The sequence below is a fragment of the Ovis aries genome, chromosome 2, assembly GCF_016772045.2.
Source record: "Ovis aries strain OAR_USU_Benz2616 breed Rambouillet chromosome 2, ARS-UI_Ramb_v3.0, whole genome shotgun sequence".
Lineage (NCBI taxonomy): Eukaryota > Metazoa > Chordata > Mammalia > Artiodactyla > Bovidae > Ovis > Ovis aries.
Genome location: NC_056055.1, coordinates 27080878 through 27098772, shown reverse-complemented (window position 1 = coordinate 27098772; position 17895 = coordinate 27080878). Strand labels below are relative to the sequence as shown.

The following is a 17895-nucleotide window of genomic DNA, read 5'->3' as shown; positions in this document are numbered from 1 at the left end:
GTTTAATTAACAGTTGAATTAACTGAGATTGTTAGACAGCCCTCATCTCCTTTTTAAAATGTAGTCCTTTGTGAAGTTGTATCTTTTATAATTCTCAATTTTGTCTCTTATTAATTAAAAGGCATTGCAATAAGATTAGCTTGCCTCTGACATATCAGTAAGTGGGTTTACAGAGTTTAGACACTTTAGTCAAATGTTCTAAAAAGTGGTTTATTCCTATTGCTGAACTTACCCCTCCCTGGAAGGTGATGGAAGCTTTATAGTTAACTAGGTCCCTGTCCCTTACTGTGGGCTGGATTAAGTTGTTTCTTTTGTATATCTCAGTCCTTCCGGTCTTTTCCTTCTCCCCTTTCTCACCAGGAATGCCTCTGGTGGGGAGGGGCATACTGCAGGGAAGGCTGATGCTGAAGGGGCCTCTGGGTGCGATGCTCCCACCTACAGGTCCTCGACGTCTAGGCTGAAGGGAGGGTTCTGCTGGGCCATCGGCCTTCTTCACCCCTTACTGGAGAACATCTAGGTCCTCTGCCGCTGCCTACGCTTCTGAGTTCCTCTCTGTGGACGTACCCCGGCTCTGTCTGAAAGTCTGCCTTTACTCCTCTGAGCTCGTCCTCTTTCTCTTGAAACTGCAAGGCTAGAGGGGCCTGGCTGCATCTTCCCTATATTAGCTTCTGAGTTCTCCTTGCACAGGGCATGGGTGAAATGCTGATGTAGTTCTCCAGGCTTGGGTCCTGCTGTAGTTAAAAGAGCTAAAGGAAGTTACAAAAAAATTTCTGCTCTCAGGTAATGCTTCAAGATACCTTGAAGTTTTCCAGTTCAAAGCCAGTCAGGATACTGTTTATTCCAGATATCGCTGGTCTTTTCATCTGAGGGCCTAGGAAGGTGAAAGGCTATATGGAACCATGATGTAAGAGAGAAGGAAAAAAACAGTTTAATAATTACAGTTTATCCCTATAATTATATCAACATTCTTCCTAAGCTGCTTCCATAAAAGGGCTGTATTTCTCTTTGTATTCTACATTTGAATTCACCAGTACTGTTAAAAAGAAAATTCAGACAGAAACTCAGTCCTGCAGTGTAATGGCAGGTGCCACCAATAAATGCTGACACAAACTGTCAGCAGAGTGACCACCATAGTTGAGAAAGTCTCCCTCTCAATGCAGAGTGTGTAGAGTTCTTTTTAACGACTTTGCTTTTGTATTTCTTTTCCTTTTAAAAGCTGGTTGACGGTTGTCTTCATGCCTGGTTTGGTCACTCCTGCTAAAATGCAAAAAGGCATTAATAATGTACATTAACAACACCTCAGCATTGTTGACTGAGAGAAGTTAAAGCAGGCAAAGTGAAATCTTACTGCTAGAGTGATATGAAAGTAAAACCCAGAGTCAGAGCCATCTCAGTCACATATTTATGGACAAATGAGTAGCTGACTCAGTTCACAGAGTATAGAAATAGTTTGGGCCTGGAATTATCTTAGTAGATATTGTATAACTTGTAACTAAAAACAATTACATTTGACCACAAGGTGACTATTAATAACTAAACTAACTGCCTATGTTATTTTCTTTCTTCTTTAGTCAAAGAAAAAGAATTAAAAGACCTTTTAACCATTTAACTTTTTACTCTTGAACTAGATGTGCACTTGGATTTAGAAGACCGCCTAGCAAAATTTATGAAGACAGAAGAAGCCATAATATACTCATATGGATTTGCCACTATAGCCAGTGCTATTCCTGCTTACTCTAAGAGAGGGGACATTGTGTTTGTGTAAGTAACTTTTACCTACATTTCTCATCAAAATTCCTTTGGAAATAATATTGGCCTTCCTAGAAAATGTCTCTGTTAGAGATCATCTACCTAAAATATTGATTTTTTTTTTTTAACATTGAGAAGGTCAGACTTCTGCAGGAAGGGGCCAGCCCTCTGCCTTCCCTGTGTAGCTCCAGACAGCATGGTGTCCTTGTGAGTCTGTGATCATAACCCACTCACACTCCCTGCTAAAGTCACTCCACTTCTCAGCGCCCTCGCTGCAACTCTTGGTCTCTGCTGATTTTGCTCCATGGCTTGTTTAGAACACTGAAGTCATGAGTTGGGGGACTCATAATAAGGACTTGTGTCTCTATTTTTATGAACAATGGAAACTTTAAGTGAAGTGTGACAAAACCAAATTCTGGCTACAGTGTTAAAGAGGAGGCAAAAGTCAGTCTGAGACCTAAAATTAAAAGTTATTTAATAATCTACGCAGAATATAACAGAGGCTTGGGCTAGTGGCAGGTACTTTTGACGCTGCCTGTAACCTGCTGCCTGGGCTCTGCCAGCCCTCACTCTCTTCCTCCCCTCTATGGTAAGCAGCAATACCACACGTCCAGTGTCCATGTATGTTTGCTTCTGGAAAGTTAAGAAAGTCCCCAACTAGGGACTAGATTTTTAATAAAGCATAGTTACAACTACAGTGTCATCCAGTATTGCTTTGTACAAGTACCGCCCCATAAATTCATTTTTGAGTTTAAAGTCTAGAAAAAGCTTACAGTTAACAGTTGAACTTGTATGCTTCCTTTGTCAGATAATAAATACTATATTGTCCTTTTGGTTTAGTTGCTGGGAAACCTAGTCTAAATTCACTTTCAAGTCTTAAATTTCTAGTACATCATTAGACAACTTAATTATTTCCTTGTACATAATTTTAAATATTCCACCTGAAATCTGTTTGAAGATAGGAACACTGGAGGTAAAAATTTATTTATTTAGTAAGTAGTTTAATGAATTGTTTTTGATAAATTCATTCAGTTCAGTTCAGTCCCTCAGTCGTGTCCGATTCTTTGCGAACCCATGAATTGCAGCACGCCAGGCCTCCCACTCCATCACTCCCCGTCTCGGAGTTCATTCAAACTCATATCCATTGAGTCGGTGATGCCATCCAGCCATCTCATCCTCTGTCGTAGGCAGTATGCCCGAGGTTTCATTTTCTTTCTTTTGTAGTAAACTGTGATAATGCTTTGTCTACAGATCTCAGAGCAATGGTTGTTCATATACTTAAGTCTTTCCTTGTTACTTTATCTTTCTGTTACTTTATGTACCCTTTTCTAATGAAATGCTTCATGTTGAGATAATTGTGGCTTTACGTACACCTGTAAGAAATGCAGAGATTTTTCTGGACCCTTTACCTAGTCTTCCCCAAAGGTCATCTCTTGCAAAACTGTAATACAGTTTCAAACTGGAATGTAGACACTGATAAAGTCAAGATAATCCCTGGTGTTATCAAACCCATGTTCCTTCTACCCTGTTTTCTCTTTAACCCCTGGCAGCCACTACTCTCTTCTCCCATTTCTGTAATTTCATCATTTCAAGATTGCTGTACACATGTAATCATATAGTAGGTAATATTTGAGGATTGCCTTTTTTCATTTTGAATGAATTCTCCAGAGATTCTTCAGAGCTGTTATGTAAAACAGGAGTTGGTTCCTTTTGATTGCTGAGCCACATTCCATAGTATGGATACACCAAAGTTTGTTGAACCATTCACCTCTTAAGGATATCAGAGTTGTTTTTAGTTTGGGACTATTACAAGTAAAGATGCAATAAATATTCACGTATAGGTTTCTCTGTGAGCTTAAGTTATTATTTCTTTGAAATATAGACCAAACAGTGCAGTTGCTGGTCATGCAGTGTTACATATTTCATTTTTTAAGAAACTTTAAAAAAAAGTTTTCCAGAGTGGTATATTATTTCATATTTCTGTCAATAGTGTATAAGTGATCTAGTTTTCTGACATCCTCAGCCGCATTTGGTGGTGTCACTATTTTTTGTTGTAGCCATTCTGTAGGTGTATAAAGATATCTCTTTGTGGTTTTAGTTTAAATTTCCCTGATAACTAGCCATACTTAACTGTTTTTAGACTTTGTTAGTCTTGGCATAGGAGAAGGAAACGGCAGCCCACTCTACTGTTCTTGCCTGGAGAATCCTGTGAACAGAGGAGCCTGGTGGGCTGCTGTCTATGGTATTGCACAGAGTCAGACATGACTGAAGCAACTTAGCAGCAGCAGCAGCAATCTTGGCATCAGAATAATACTTTCTGAAGCCAATTTGAAAGTGTTTTCTCCTCTTGTAGTATTTTCTGGAGAAATTCTATAAACATTTGTTAGAATTCTCCAGTAAAAACAATTGAGCCTGGAGTTTGTTTGTTTTGTTAGTGTTTTTCAAGGAATTGGTCCATTTCTTCTGAATCATCAAATTTATATGTATAGCATACTTTGTGGTATTCCTTTCTTATCCTTCTAATGTGATATACCTTTATTATCCTTCGAACGTCTAGAAGCTCATTTCCTTCCTGACTGGTAATTTTTGTCTATTCTCTTTTTTTGTCATTTTTGTTAGAAATTTGTCAATTCTATTGATCTTTGGAAAAAAAAAATCAACTCTGTTTCATAGATTTTTTTTTTGTACAGTGTATTTTTGTTTTCATTTCTGCTGATTTCTGTTGTATTTCTTGTCTCCTCATTTTGAGTTTATCTTATTCCTTCTAGGTTCTTAAAGTGGGAACTTCAATCGCTAACTTGAGGCTTTTCTTTTCTTCTAATGTGTTAGTGTTATGAATTTACCTCATCATGCTATAGTTGTGTTCCATGAATTTGATGTGTTTATTTTCATTTTCATGTAGTTCCTTGGATTTTATTTTCCTTAATACTCTCTTTGACCCATAGGTTATGTAGAAGTTTGTTGTTCGTTTCCCAAACCTTTGGAAAATGTAAATTTGTTAGTTTTGTGGCCTGTGATGTGGTCTCTTTTGGAATATGTTCCATCAGTCAGTTCAGTTCAGTTCAGTCGCACAGTGTGTCTGACTCTTTGCGACCCCATGAACTGCAGCACGCCAGGCCTCCCTGTCCATCACCAACTCCTGGAGTTCACTCAGATTCATATCCATCGAGTTGGTGATGCCATCCCGCCATCTCATCCTCTGTTGTCCCCTTCTCCTCCTGCCCCCAATCCCTCCCAGCATCAGATATTTTCCAATGAGTCAACTCTTTGCATGAGGTGGCCACAGTATTGGAGTTTCAGCTTAAGCATCATTCCTTCCAAAGAACACCCAGGACTGATCTCCTTTAGAGTGTATTGGTTGGATCTCCTTGCAGTCCAAGGGACTCTCAAGAGTCTTCTCCAACACCACAGTTCAAAAGCCTCAATTGTTTGGTGCTCAGCTTTCTTCACAGTCCAACTCTCAAATCCATACATGACAACTGGAAAAACCGTAGCCTTGACTAGATGGACCTTTGTTGGCAAAGTAATGTCTCTGCTTTTGAATATGCTATCTAGGTTGGTCATAACTTTTCTTCCAAGGAGCAAGTGTCTTTTAATTTCATGGCTGCAGTCACCATCTGCAGTGATTCTGGAGCCCAAAAATAAAGTCTAACACTGTTTCCACTGTTTCCCCATCTATTTGCCATGAAGTGATGGGACCAGATGCCATGATCTTCGTTTTCTGAATGTTGAGCTTTAATCCAGCTTTTTCACTCTCCACTTTCACTTTCATCAAGAGGCTTTTTATAGTTTCTCTTCAGTTTCTGCCATCAGGGTGGTGTCATGTGCGTATCTGAGGTGACTGATATTTCTCCCGGCAATCTTGATTCCAGCTTGTGCTTCTTCCAGCCCAGCATTTCTCATGATGTCCTCTGCATATAAGTTAAATAAGCAGAGTGACAATATACAGCCTTGACGTACTCCTTTTCCTATTTGGAACCAGTCTGTTGTTCCATGTCCAGTTCTAACTGTTGCTTCCTGAACTGCATATAGGTTTCTGAAGAGGCAGGTCAGGTGGTCTGGTATTCCCATCTCTTTCAGGATTTTCCACAGTTTATTGTGATCCACACAGTCAAAGGCTTTGGCATAGTCAATAAAGCAGAAATAGATGTTTTTCTGGAACTCTCTTGCTTTCTTGATGATCCAGCAGATGTTGGCAATTTGATCTCTGTTTCCTCTGCCTTTTCTAAAACCAGCTTGAACATCTGGAAGTTCACGGTTCACGTATTGCTAAAGCCTGGCTTGGAGAATTTTGAGCATTACTTTACTAGCATGTGAGATGACTGCAATTGTGTGGTAGTTTGAGCATTCTTTGGCATTGCCTTTCTTTGGGATTGGAATGAAAAGTGACCTTTTCCAGTCCTGTGGCCACTGCTGAGTTTTCCAAATTTGCTGGCATATTGAGTGCAGGACTTTCACAGCATCATCTTTCAGGATTTGAAATAGCTCCACTGGAATTCCATCACCTCCGCTAGCTTTGTTCGTAGTGATGCTTTCTAAGGCCCACTTGACTTCACATTCCAGGATGTCTGGCTCTAGGTGAGTGATCACACTATCGTGATTATCTGGGCCATGAAGATCTTTTTTGTACAGTTCTTTTGTGTATTCTTGCCACCTTTTCTTAATATCTTCTGCTTCTGTTAGGTCCATACCATTTCTGTCCTTTATCGAGCCCATCTTTGCATGAAATATTCCCTTGGTATCTCTAATTTTCTTGAAGAGATCTCTAGTCTTTCTCATTCTGTTGTTTCCCTCTATTTCTTTGCATTGATCACTGAAGAAGGCTTTCTTATCTCTTCTTGCTGTTCTTTGGAACTCTGCATTCAGATGCTTATATCTTTCCTTTTCTCCTTTGCTTTTCACTTCTCTTCTTTTCACAGCTATTTGTAAGGCCTCCTCAGACAGCCATTTTGCTTTTTTGCATTTCTTTTCCATGGGGATGATCTTGATCCCTGTCTCCTGTACAATGTCAGGAACCTCCGTCCATAGTTCATCAGGCACTATATCTATCAGATCTAGGCCCTTAAATCTATTTCTCACTTCCACTGTATAATCATAAGGGATTTGATTTAGGTCATACCTGAATGGTCTAGTGGTTTTCCCTACTTTCTTCCCTTTCAGTCTGAATTTAGCAATAAGGAGTTCATGATCTGAGAGCTTTGATCTACCAATTTTTATTTTTCATTTCTTACTTGTTCTGTTTGTTTTTTGTTTTCCTTTTTTTTTCCCCTGCCTTTCTCAGGGTTAATTGAATGTCTTTGGGAGTTCCATTTTTATTTATCTTGTTTATATAATACAATCACTTATATCTTTTTTTTTATAATACAGGTGTTTTAAGTATTTCTTACAAACACCTTGAGAACCACATGAGATAGTGTTATAATTTTTACTTTAACCATCCAAAAATAATTTAGAAAACTCATGAGAAGAAAAGCCTACTGTGTTTGTTCATGCTTTTTGCTTTGTTCTTTCTTCCTTCATCAGAATGTACAGTTATTTTATTTTATCTGTTTATTATTTCTATGTGGGTAGCTTTCCCTAGCCATTCATTTAGGGGAGGCCCGCTTGAGAAAAATTCTCAGTTATTTTTCATTACTAAAGAATATTTTTGCTAGTTTTGGTTGCCAGTCTTTTCTTTTAGCATTTGAAATACGTTGTGACACTTTTTTCTGGTGTTCATGGTTTATGATGAGAAATGTACTGTCACTCAAATTTCTTTTCTCTTATATGTAAGATGTCATTTTTTGGGTGCTGTTTTCAAGAATTTTTTCTTTGTCACTAGTTTTCAGAAATTTGACTAAAATTATATTGGCATTTATATGTTTGGGCTCACCTGGAAGAATTTCACTCAGCTTCATTAATCTGTTGGTTTAAGCCTCTTGCCAAAGTTGGGACTTTTTTCAGCTATTTAAGTATTTATTTAAGTACCTGTTTGGTTCTCTTCTTTGGAACTCCACAGATTTGAATGTTGCATATTTTATTGTAGTCTCACAGACCCCTGAGACTCTGTTCTTTTCTTTCTAGTCTGTTTTCTCTTTGCTGTCTACATTGACTTGATTTCTGCTGTTCTATCTTTTTAGCTCTCTGATTTTGAGCTCATCCACTATGTTTTTTCTCTTGACTATTTTGTTTTTCAGTTTTAACATCTCCACAGGATTCTTTATTTCTTCCCTCTCTCTGCTGAGACTTCCTGTTTCTTCATTTGTTTCAAGCATGTTGGTAATTACTCATTGAAGCATTTTCACTGTGACTGCTCTGAAGTCATTGACAGATAATCCTGACAGCTTTGTCATCTCACTACCTACATTAGTTTATTTTTTTTCCATTTTTTGATGTTTTTTGGTTCTTGGTGTGACAACATCTTCATATTATGCTATTATAGTTTATGCTTTATTTAAATGTTCTAATTGTTTCTCTGACAGTCTTCCAACAGGGGCAGGGGCCACTGCTGCCTCATTACTGCCAGATGGAAATACAAGTCCAGGGTCTCCACTGGGCCTCCATTGACACTGACATGGGGTTATTTTCATTTCTGCTGGTTGTTGATGAGAGTCCTACTTTTCTCTGAGCCTCCCCTGACATACCCTAAGCATAGAGAGGGGAGAGTGCCTCTCATGCAAGAGGGTTGGAAGTTGGGTCTCTCCACACGGTCTTCACAGTGGGAGCCACTCGTTACTATCCAGTAGGGATACATACAAGTCCTGGTTGTCTTCTGTGACAACTCCCTTGGGGGTGTTGGGGAGCCTTGTTATGGCCTTGCAAGGGCTAGAGTCTAGGTTCCCCCTGAGCCTTTGCTGATGTGGAGGGGACAGGCCCAGGTTGTTCTTGATTGGTTGCAGTAGAGACATTATTGGGCTTCCCTGGTGGCTCAGAGGTAAAGAATCCACCTGCAGTGTGGGTGACCTGGGTTCAATTCCTGATTTGGGAAGATCCCCTGGAGGAGGGTATGGCAACCTGCTCCAGTATTCTTGCCTGAAGAATCCCTATGGACAGAGGAGCTTGGCGGGCTGCAGTCCATGGGGTTGCAAAGAGTCGGACATGACTGACTAAGAACACTCACAGAGACATTATCATTTGCTGAGCTGCCCCCTTTCCTGTCCTTTTGGCTACAGAGAGCAGACTTTTGTCAGACCTTTTTTGTCTATGCCTGTTGGCATTTTCAGTTTGCCTGCTGCTGCTAAGTCTCTTCAGTCATGTCCGACTCTGCGTGACCCCATAGATGGCAGCCCACCAGGCTCCCCTGTCCCTGGGATTCTCCAGGCAAGAACACTGGAGTGGGTTGCCATTTCCTTCTCCAATTCATGAAAGTGAAAAGTGAAAGTGACGTCGCTCAGTCATGTCCAACTCTCAGTGACCCCACGGACTGCAGCCCACCAGGCTCCTGTGTCCATGGGACTTTCCAGGCAAGAATACTGGAGTGGGGTGTCACTGCCTTTTCCATCAGTTCTAAATCAGGAAAATCCAGGAACTTGTTTCATGTCATTTCTTACATCCCTTGCTTGTCTGCTTTTTCTTATTTTTCAGTATTGTCTTATATTTGTTTTATACACAATTTCCAGGATTTTTGGTTTTACCCAGTGAAAAAAATAGGAAAAATTAATGATGTCTTACTCCCCAGAAGTAGAAGTCTTGTTTGAACTTTTAAATAATACACTTATTTTAAAAATTATATTCCACCCTCTCACCACAAGTAACTCAATTTGGGAGATCGTACTGAAGTTTAATCTACATGACTCAGCATTCTCCCCTGGGTTATGTAGAGTCAGCAGTCCAGTATTCATTTTCATGGCAAAGTAATGGCAGAGTGGTGGCCAGTCAAATCAGAGATGTTATTGATGATAAGATGCATCAATGTTTCATTTAGTTTTCAGAATGAGAAAATTGCTGTGAATAAATTAATCTGCCATCCGTACAGTAAGATGCATGCTGATTTTTCAAAGGTCAAAATATGGCAAGAGTGTGCTTCTTGGAACAGAGTCAGTATGGTAGTTAGGTGGAAAGACTTGCAGAGTGAAGTGCAAACAATGATGTATTAATGTTCAAACATATTTTACCTATTTACCCTGTTCAGTTTAACAAGTGGATGTTGGTCAACTTATAAAAGCAAGCATTCCTTTTCTGAGAATGTTGACAAGACCCTTTAAACCCCAATCTGGTCGGTCTGTCTTTCTTGCAGAGATAAAGCGGCCTGCTTTGCTATTCAGAAGGGATTACAGGCATCACGTAGTGACATTAAGCTGTTTAACCATAATGATATGGATGACCTGGAGCGACTACTAAAAGAACAAGAGATTGAAGATCAAAAGGTATGATTCTTTTGAAGAAAATTATACAATTCTTTAGTACTTTCTAACTAGCTAAATTATAAATGAAATGGTAATTTGTCATGAAAACTTGCCCGTGGATCACATTTGGGTATTAAATAAAGGTGTTCTTGCTTATTAAATGTACCTCAGGTTAGAAAGCCAAGTCTGATAGTAATTGCCTCATCATTGTCATCATTATATGTGGCAAATTTGGAAGAAGGGTATCTAGGCAGCTTTCTAAAAAGAGAAAAAGAAAAACAGCATGCACTTTAGAGATGGAGGAATATATATACTCAACTCTACAGAAATAACACCAGAATTCATTACAGTGTTAACAGGATATACCTAGTGAGTTCAAAATAGACTTATTCATATCAGAATAAATCATGTATCAGTTCACTGGAGAAAACAGTGGCAGCGTATCTTCATTTATGAATTTATAAGACTCTTCTGACCCCAGCCTCATCCCAGAGCTCTGAGCGACTGCTTCCCATGGGAAGCAACTGCCTCAAGCATGGTTTCCTTCCCTCCTGCAGCCTGTTTCCACTTCTCAGTTCAGTTCAGTTCAGTTCAGTCACTCAGTCGTGTCCGACTCTTTGAGATCCCATGAATCGCAGCACGCCAGGCCTCCCTGTCCATCACCAACTCCCAGAGTTCACTCAGAGTTGCATCCATCGAGTCAGTGATGCCATCCAGTCATCTCATCCTCGGTCGTCCCCTTCTCCTCCTGCCCCCAATCCCTCCCAGCATCAAAGTCTTCTCCAGTAAGCACCTGCATAGGTCCTTGGGGCAGGGAGGGAATTGGCGGAGTGGAACTTGCTCCTTGTTGTTCTGATAAAGGGGGAAATAGAGGAAACGTGTTCAAAGCATCACTGTTAGAATTAGCATTTATTTGCCCCGACAGCAGGGATGGAAAAGGTAGTTCTGGTCTGTGGTTCTGCAGCAGGAACCACTGTATGTAGATGTACCAGTAACCTGGTCACCAGATCCTTGGTTTGAAACACCACTTTCAGGTGGACTTTTCCACTGCAACTCATCCATTGCTAGAGTAACTGATAAAGATGTTCATCACATTCTTAATTTTGTGTTAATTCCCATTTTTCTAGATCCTTGTTTTATTTCTTTTGGATTCAGTTGTCTTTGTTTAGGTGATAGCCTAGGAGCAGCACTACATGATCATACACATTCCTGTGATGAATATGCGTAGACTCTGCTCTTCTGCGGTAGATGTGCTGTAAGCCATGTTGTATAATTACACAATTGAGAAATCTATAGATGTTAGGGAATGCCGTAAAATTGAGACCATATCACCTGTGAATTCTTTCGTCAAATTGTAAAATGATGCCCCTTATTATGATTCAGTAATAGAATGCTACTGTATTGAAGAACACTGCATAGGAGGTATGACCAATGGACTGGTCTGCTGTAGAGTTATTTTGCCAGGTTAACATTGTACAAATTTGGAAGACAACATATTCAAGTTTTGTGTGTATGTATTTTATAAGATTTATAATCTGTGGAACTTTTAAAAAGTGAATAACCAGGAATTATCTTAAAATTTATTTCCTTTTTATAGTTTTTACCTTTTTATTAATTAATTCATACCATATTTTCCTGCCAAGAGTAAGCATTCTAAATTACTTTACATTTTGATTTTTAGAAATAAGTCTTTTAAAATTTTATTTTCATATTTAAAATTTTACATATTTTCTACTTAGATGCTTGTTTTTACTTTGAAAGTGAGTTAAAATATTGCCATCTAGTCTGGATTTGGATCAAACTTTTTTGTCAAAAATTTCCCAACTATTGGGGTTTATACCTTTTTTCATTCCTTTTCTTCTACAGTTCTTGTATCCCATATTATTCTTTCTTTAAGAAAAAAAAAGACAGTAGATTAAAAACAGCAATTCACAGAAATACAAACAACTGAGCAAATAAAACTTAGTCTGACCTCACTAACAATTACAGAAATGAAGGTAAAAGTTTTTGCCTGTCCAATTAGGGAAAGCTTTTATGGTAGTAATCAGTGCCACACTGATGTATGTGATAATACAAAGGGTCCTCCTATAGCTCTGATAAGAGTTTCAGTTGTGACAGCCTTTCTAGAGGATAAATGGGTGCATATATTTCAGGATTCTTAAATACCCATATCCTCTGGAGTTCTGTCTTTAGAAGATAAGATAATCAGAAATGGTGTCAAAGATCAACCAAAAACCAAATGAGGGAAACAACTAAATCCAATACTGTGGGAATAATTAATTCATCTGTGGTAAAGCTATAAGGTGAAGTAGTGAATCTCCATTAAAATCATGGTTTAAATAATATTAAATAGTGTAAAAATGTTCACAAATAATATTTTTAAAACTCACATCCTAAAACTATTGCAGCAAAATCCTGATTTAAACAAAGTAAGTTAATCAGTGTGTGGTGTGATAAGCTCATTTGTTAAATTCTTTTTTGTATTTTTCCATTTCCCAAGAATATTATAGGAATAAAATATTCCTTCGTTGATTATTTTAAGATCATAAGAAAGGTACTTCATTCTTGAAAGGTAAGGAGAAGCAGGATGCCCCCATGTCCTCACCTGTGACCTCCCAGGAGACCCACAGCCTCCAGGTTTGAGTTAATGGCAGAGTGAAGATGACCAAGAAAACTCAATGATGTATATACTTTTGCGTACTTCAGTAGACACTTTTTTGAGCATTACAGCTGTGCGCTCCACAATATACCTTAAAAAACAGCTCTGCTATTTGAATTTCTAGTTGTTCATTAGAAGCTTGGAAGCAAGACACCTTGGAGTAGAAAGGTGATGGCAAACTCTGTCTGTGAAATTGTCTAAGTGCAGTATACCTGAAACATCACAGATTCAGCAGTAGGAGTGGTTTATTAGTGACTTGATGTCAGTGGGATGTGGAAAGGCATGTGTTATTTGACTAAGTCCCTCCACTACACCACCTTTGAACATCGCTGGATGAAGCCATAGTCAGTGTCCTGGCCCCTGTCATGACATAAAACATCCATTTCTCCCCCAGAAGATTCCCTTGGGTCCCTTCCCAGTCATTCTGGGCTTGGAGGGTTGTGGTTTTGTTTTAATATTCTCAGATTCTTAAGTTTATATTTGTGGGTGAGGCCTCCTCATTGGCTATGTGACCTGAAAACATACCTGGGAAAAGAAAGCACTGTTTTTCATCTCATCGTAATAGGATCTCAAACCTTAAACTTGAAATTAATTTAGTCTATTTATTTATTTATCTTGGTGAATACATCTTGTAGGGTGAAAGTGCTCGAAAGCACCTAACAGATTTCTGTATTTGGAGTTACTAAAGTTTAAAATGTCTGTTTTTTTCTTTTAAAGAATCCTCGTAAGGCTCGTGTAACTAGACGTTTCATTATAGTTGAAGGATTGTATATGAATACTGGAACTGTTTGCCCTCTTCCAGAATTGGTGAGCAACTATGTTTATTAATTATTTGAGAATTCAGACTATTTGGCAGTTATACCTTTTGTTTATGACCACTTTTAATGTATAACATCTACACTGATTTGCTTAATAGGTATCATAAGCACATTCTGATCGTATTAGGGAAGTAGATTTACATAAATGCCAACCATGACATTTAAAGAGTAATCACGACTGAGTTTTTTTAAATCAGCTTTATTGAAGTGTAATGGATATGTAATAAAATACACTTATTTTAAGTGTGTGCTTTGATGTGTTCTGACAGGTGTACACTACTGTATCACCAGCACCCCAGTCATGATATAGAACATTGCTGTCACTCCAGAGGATCCCTCAGGATTATTTCTTAAATGATTAATGATGTTGAGCCTCTTTTCTTGTGTTGGCTACTTGTTGATCTTTGGAGAAATGTCTGTAGAAGCTGTTTGCCCAGTTTTAAATTGGATTGTCTTTTCTGTTAAGTTCTTTATTCTGGATACTAAACCCTTATCAGATAATGTGATTTGCAAATATTTTCTCTCATTCTGTAGATTGTCTTTCCATTTCTTTGATGGTGGCCTATAATGCACAAAGGTCTTTAATTTTGGCACAGTCCAATTTATCTAACTTTTTGTTCTTACTTGCCTTTGCATATTCTGTGAGAGAGGAGTTCAACTTCATTCTTTTGGATGTGATTATCTGTTTGTCCCTCTACCATTATTTTCCCATTGAATGGTCTTGGCACCCCTGTCAAAATCATCTGACTATAAATATATGGGTTCCTTTCTGGACTCTCAGTTCTATTCCATTTGTCTATCTAGCCTTATGTGAGCACCATGCTTAATTGCTTAATTCGTGTAGCTTTGTGGTAAGCTTTGAAATCAAGACATGTGAGTTCTCCATTTTTGTTCTTTTTCAAGATTCTTTTGGTTATTTGGGGTACCTTGAGATTTCATTTAAATGTTAAAATCAGCTTTTTCATTTCTGTAAAAAATGCCATTGAGATTTTTTTATAGGGGTTGTAATGAATATTTAGATTGCTCTGGGAAGTATTATGATCTTAATGATAGTAAGTCTTTTCATTGATGAACGAGAAATGTGTTTCCATTTATTTTTATTTTCTTCAATTTCTTTCATTACTGTTTGTGGTTTTTACTGTAGGGTCTTATCTCTCCTTGGTTAAATGTATCCTAAGTATTTTATTCTTTTTGATGCTGTTATTGATAGGATTATTTGCTTAATTTCCTTTTTGAATTGTTCATTGCTAGTTAAAGAAATACTGCTGACTCTTGTGTATTGGTCTTGTACAACTTTTGCTGAACTTATTAGCTGAAATAATATTTTTGTGGATCTTATTCTCTATTTAAAATTATGTCATCTGTGGACAGAGGTAGGTTTATTTCTTCCTTTCCAATCTAGTTGTCTTCCTTTTCTTGCCTTAATGCTCTAGCTAGAACTTCAGTACAGTGTTGACTGTAAGTGGCAGGAGTGTGTATCCTTGTCTTATTCCTAATCTTTAAGGGGACGCTTTCAGGCCATCACCATTGAGTAGATTTTAGCTGTGGGTTTTCTGTAAATGCCCTTAATCAAGTTGAGGAAATTCCTCCTTTTTCTAATTTGTTGAGCGCTTTTCTCATACGAGATTTGGGTTTTGTCAGATGCTTTTTCTGCATCAGTTAAGTTAATCATGTAGTTTTCCTTCAATCTATTAGTATGGTCTGTTACACTGATTATCCTGTAGTAAACCACCATTGCATTTGACCATTAAAGTCTGAATCTGTGAGTCCATCAATTGAATAAGGATTTACAATTAAGAGTTTCATACCTTATTTAAAAATTTTTCCCTGTTTATTGAGGAAATCTAGATACATCCTAAATGTTAATAAAAGAGATGATTTCTTATCCTCTCCTTCCTTTTGTGTCAAAGCTTGATAGGATAATGTGGGAGAAAGAGTGGGCCACAGGATACTAGAACCATATATTACAGAAATACATTAATAAAGCAGTGTTCATGGGCAGATATACAGCCAATGGAAAAAATATAAAGTGTAGGAACAGTAAGTATTGAGTTTGTAAAATTACAGGATACAAATTAGGGTTTGACAAAGGGATTCCTGTTTTGTTACACTTGTCTGTTTGTGTACCAGTACTGTAATATTATTAAATATTTTCTAAAACATAGTTTTTAGAAGCTATTTCATTTGATAATATCTCATATTAATGGATAGGACACAGAGTCAGTGTTGAAAAAATGTAATTCTCCCCAAATTGGTTTGTTCATTGTTAATGAAAATTTATCTAAAAGCCCAGTGGGAATCTCCTCCCAATTTGTTATTGATTAGGGAGAAGGCAATGGCACCCCACTCTAGTACTCTTGCCTGGAAAATCCCATGGATGCAGGAGCCTGGTAGGCTGCAGTCCATGGGGTCGCTGAGGGTCAGACACGACTGAGTGACTTCACTTTCACTTTTCACTTTCATGCACTGGAGAAGGAAATGGCAACCCACTCCAGTGTTCTTGCCTGGAGAATCCCAGGGACGGGGGAGCCTGGTGGGCTGCCGTCTGTGGGGTCGCACAGAGTCGGACACGACTGAAGCGACTTAGCAGCAGCAGCAGCAGCATGATTATGGTGAAAAAAGAAATTATCAGAGACTCATGATATGAGAGTCTTATATGTTTTTATGCATTAGTTCTATAGTCTCAGTGGGAAAAGTCTTAGTAATTAAAATTTGATAATTAAAAGTATGATTGTGGCACTTGAGTTGTGGAAGGATTTATGACCCAACTTCTCGTGTCACATACATAAAAATTTAGTGGTTGATAATCACTGTATTTTAATTCAGCTGTAAAACTGATCACATACATATTGTAAAGGGGTAAATCAACTAGATATCAGAAGGAGAAAAAAAGAAACTGTACACTTGTGCGTTTCCCAAGGTATACACCCCAAAATTTATGAGATAAGTAGAAGAACGTATAGATAAATATGCATCTAAACCTTTGATGGGAAAGGACTTTCCTACAAGCCAGAAAGCAAAGAGGAAGGAAAAAAAAGATTAAAAAACCATACTAATGAAAACTTTTTCTGCATTAAAAAAATGAATCTAAATTGAAACACAGTGCCTCTGAGGGAAGAATGTATACAACATTTCCCTAGGAATTTTTATGCATAATTAGACCAATATTTGACAGATATATTACATGTTTGTACTTATAAGGTCTAAACAGTTCCTTTTTTAAAAATTGGCATTGTGCTGTCTGTTTTATTTGAGTTAAATTGAATCATTTTAGAGCATCCAAATTTTGTTATTTTCGTTATTTATGGCAATTCTGATCTATGAAGAGTGTGTATGTGTTAGTCTCTGAGTCATTTGCAACCTCATGAACTGTAGCTCGCCAGGCTCCTCTGTCTGTGGAATACTCTAGGCAAGAATACTGGAGTGGGTTGCCATTGCCTTCTACAGGGAATCTTCCCAACCCAGGAATTGAACCCAGTCTCCTGCATCACAGGCAGATTCTTTACTGTCTGAGCACCAGGAAAGCCTGTGGTATATTTACTTACGTTCTGTTAACACGCTGCCAATACTGAATTAATCAAATACTAAACTTTTGCTCCTAGGACAAATACAGAGTTAGTTTTCTGCAAGCCTCTCATCACAATGTTTTCATCCATTGCTCAATACATAACCTTGTTTTATATGTGTTTGTGTTAAAAGACACCTTATTTCATATATATTGTTGATTTATTCACATTGAACTCATGGCAAGCAATACTATAACTCTGGCCTGAATGATGCTTTTGTAAGACACATTTTTTTCCATAAGGCACATGATAGCCTTCTTGCACTTAGGAAAACTAGATAAGACTTCAGCACTGTGCTAGGGATCCAGTTTAAATAACAAAATCACCAACAAAAAGCACAAAATGTGAAAAATGTGGCAGTAAACAGGACGTGAAGAGGGCACTTATTCACAGTATGAGCTGAAGCAGTAGCCTGTTAGTTCGGCTGAAGTGTGTTCCAGGTGACTCACAGTTTTCACCACTCTGCAAGTGTGCCTTAAGTATTAATTTGGGGTCACAAATTTTAGCAAATTGGCAGTTTCACAAATATGAATCCACCAATACTGAGGATCAACTGTACATTTTTTTCCTTTCCTTTTTATTTTAGGTTTAATTTTGTTCTTAACCATATGTTCTATGCACTGCTAATTATCAGTATTTTAAAATTGTGTTTATTTACCACATAGGTTAAGTTAAAATATAAATATAAAGCAAGAATCTTTCTGGAGGAAAGCCTTTCATTTGGAGTCCTGGGAGAGCATGGCCGAGGAGTCACGGAACATTTTGGAATCAATGTAAGC

The 17895-nt window shown here is 38.0% G+C and overlaps 1 protein-coding gene across 2 annotated transcripts in view; it reads left to right on the top strand.

Annotated features, from left to right (window-relative positions):
* SPTLC1 (serine palmitoyltransferase long chain base subunit 1) overlaps positions 1–17895 on the top strand; it is a 65306-nt gene that overhangs the window by 29028 nt on the left and 18383 nt on the right. For both annotated transcript variants that reach the window (XM_004004066.5, XM_060410820.1), the window contains exons 6-9: positions 1629–1761; positions 9965–10094; positions 13450–13539; positions 17782–17889. In XM_004004066.5, coding sequence (XP_004004115.1) covers positions 1629–1761; positions 9965–10094; positions 13450–13539; positions 17782–17889 — 461 coding nt within the window. The remainder of the gene's footprint in view (positions 1–1628; positions 1762–9964; positions 10095–13449; positions 13540–17781; positions 17890–17895) is intronic.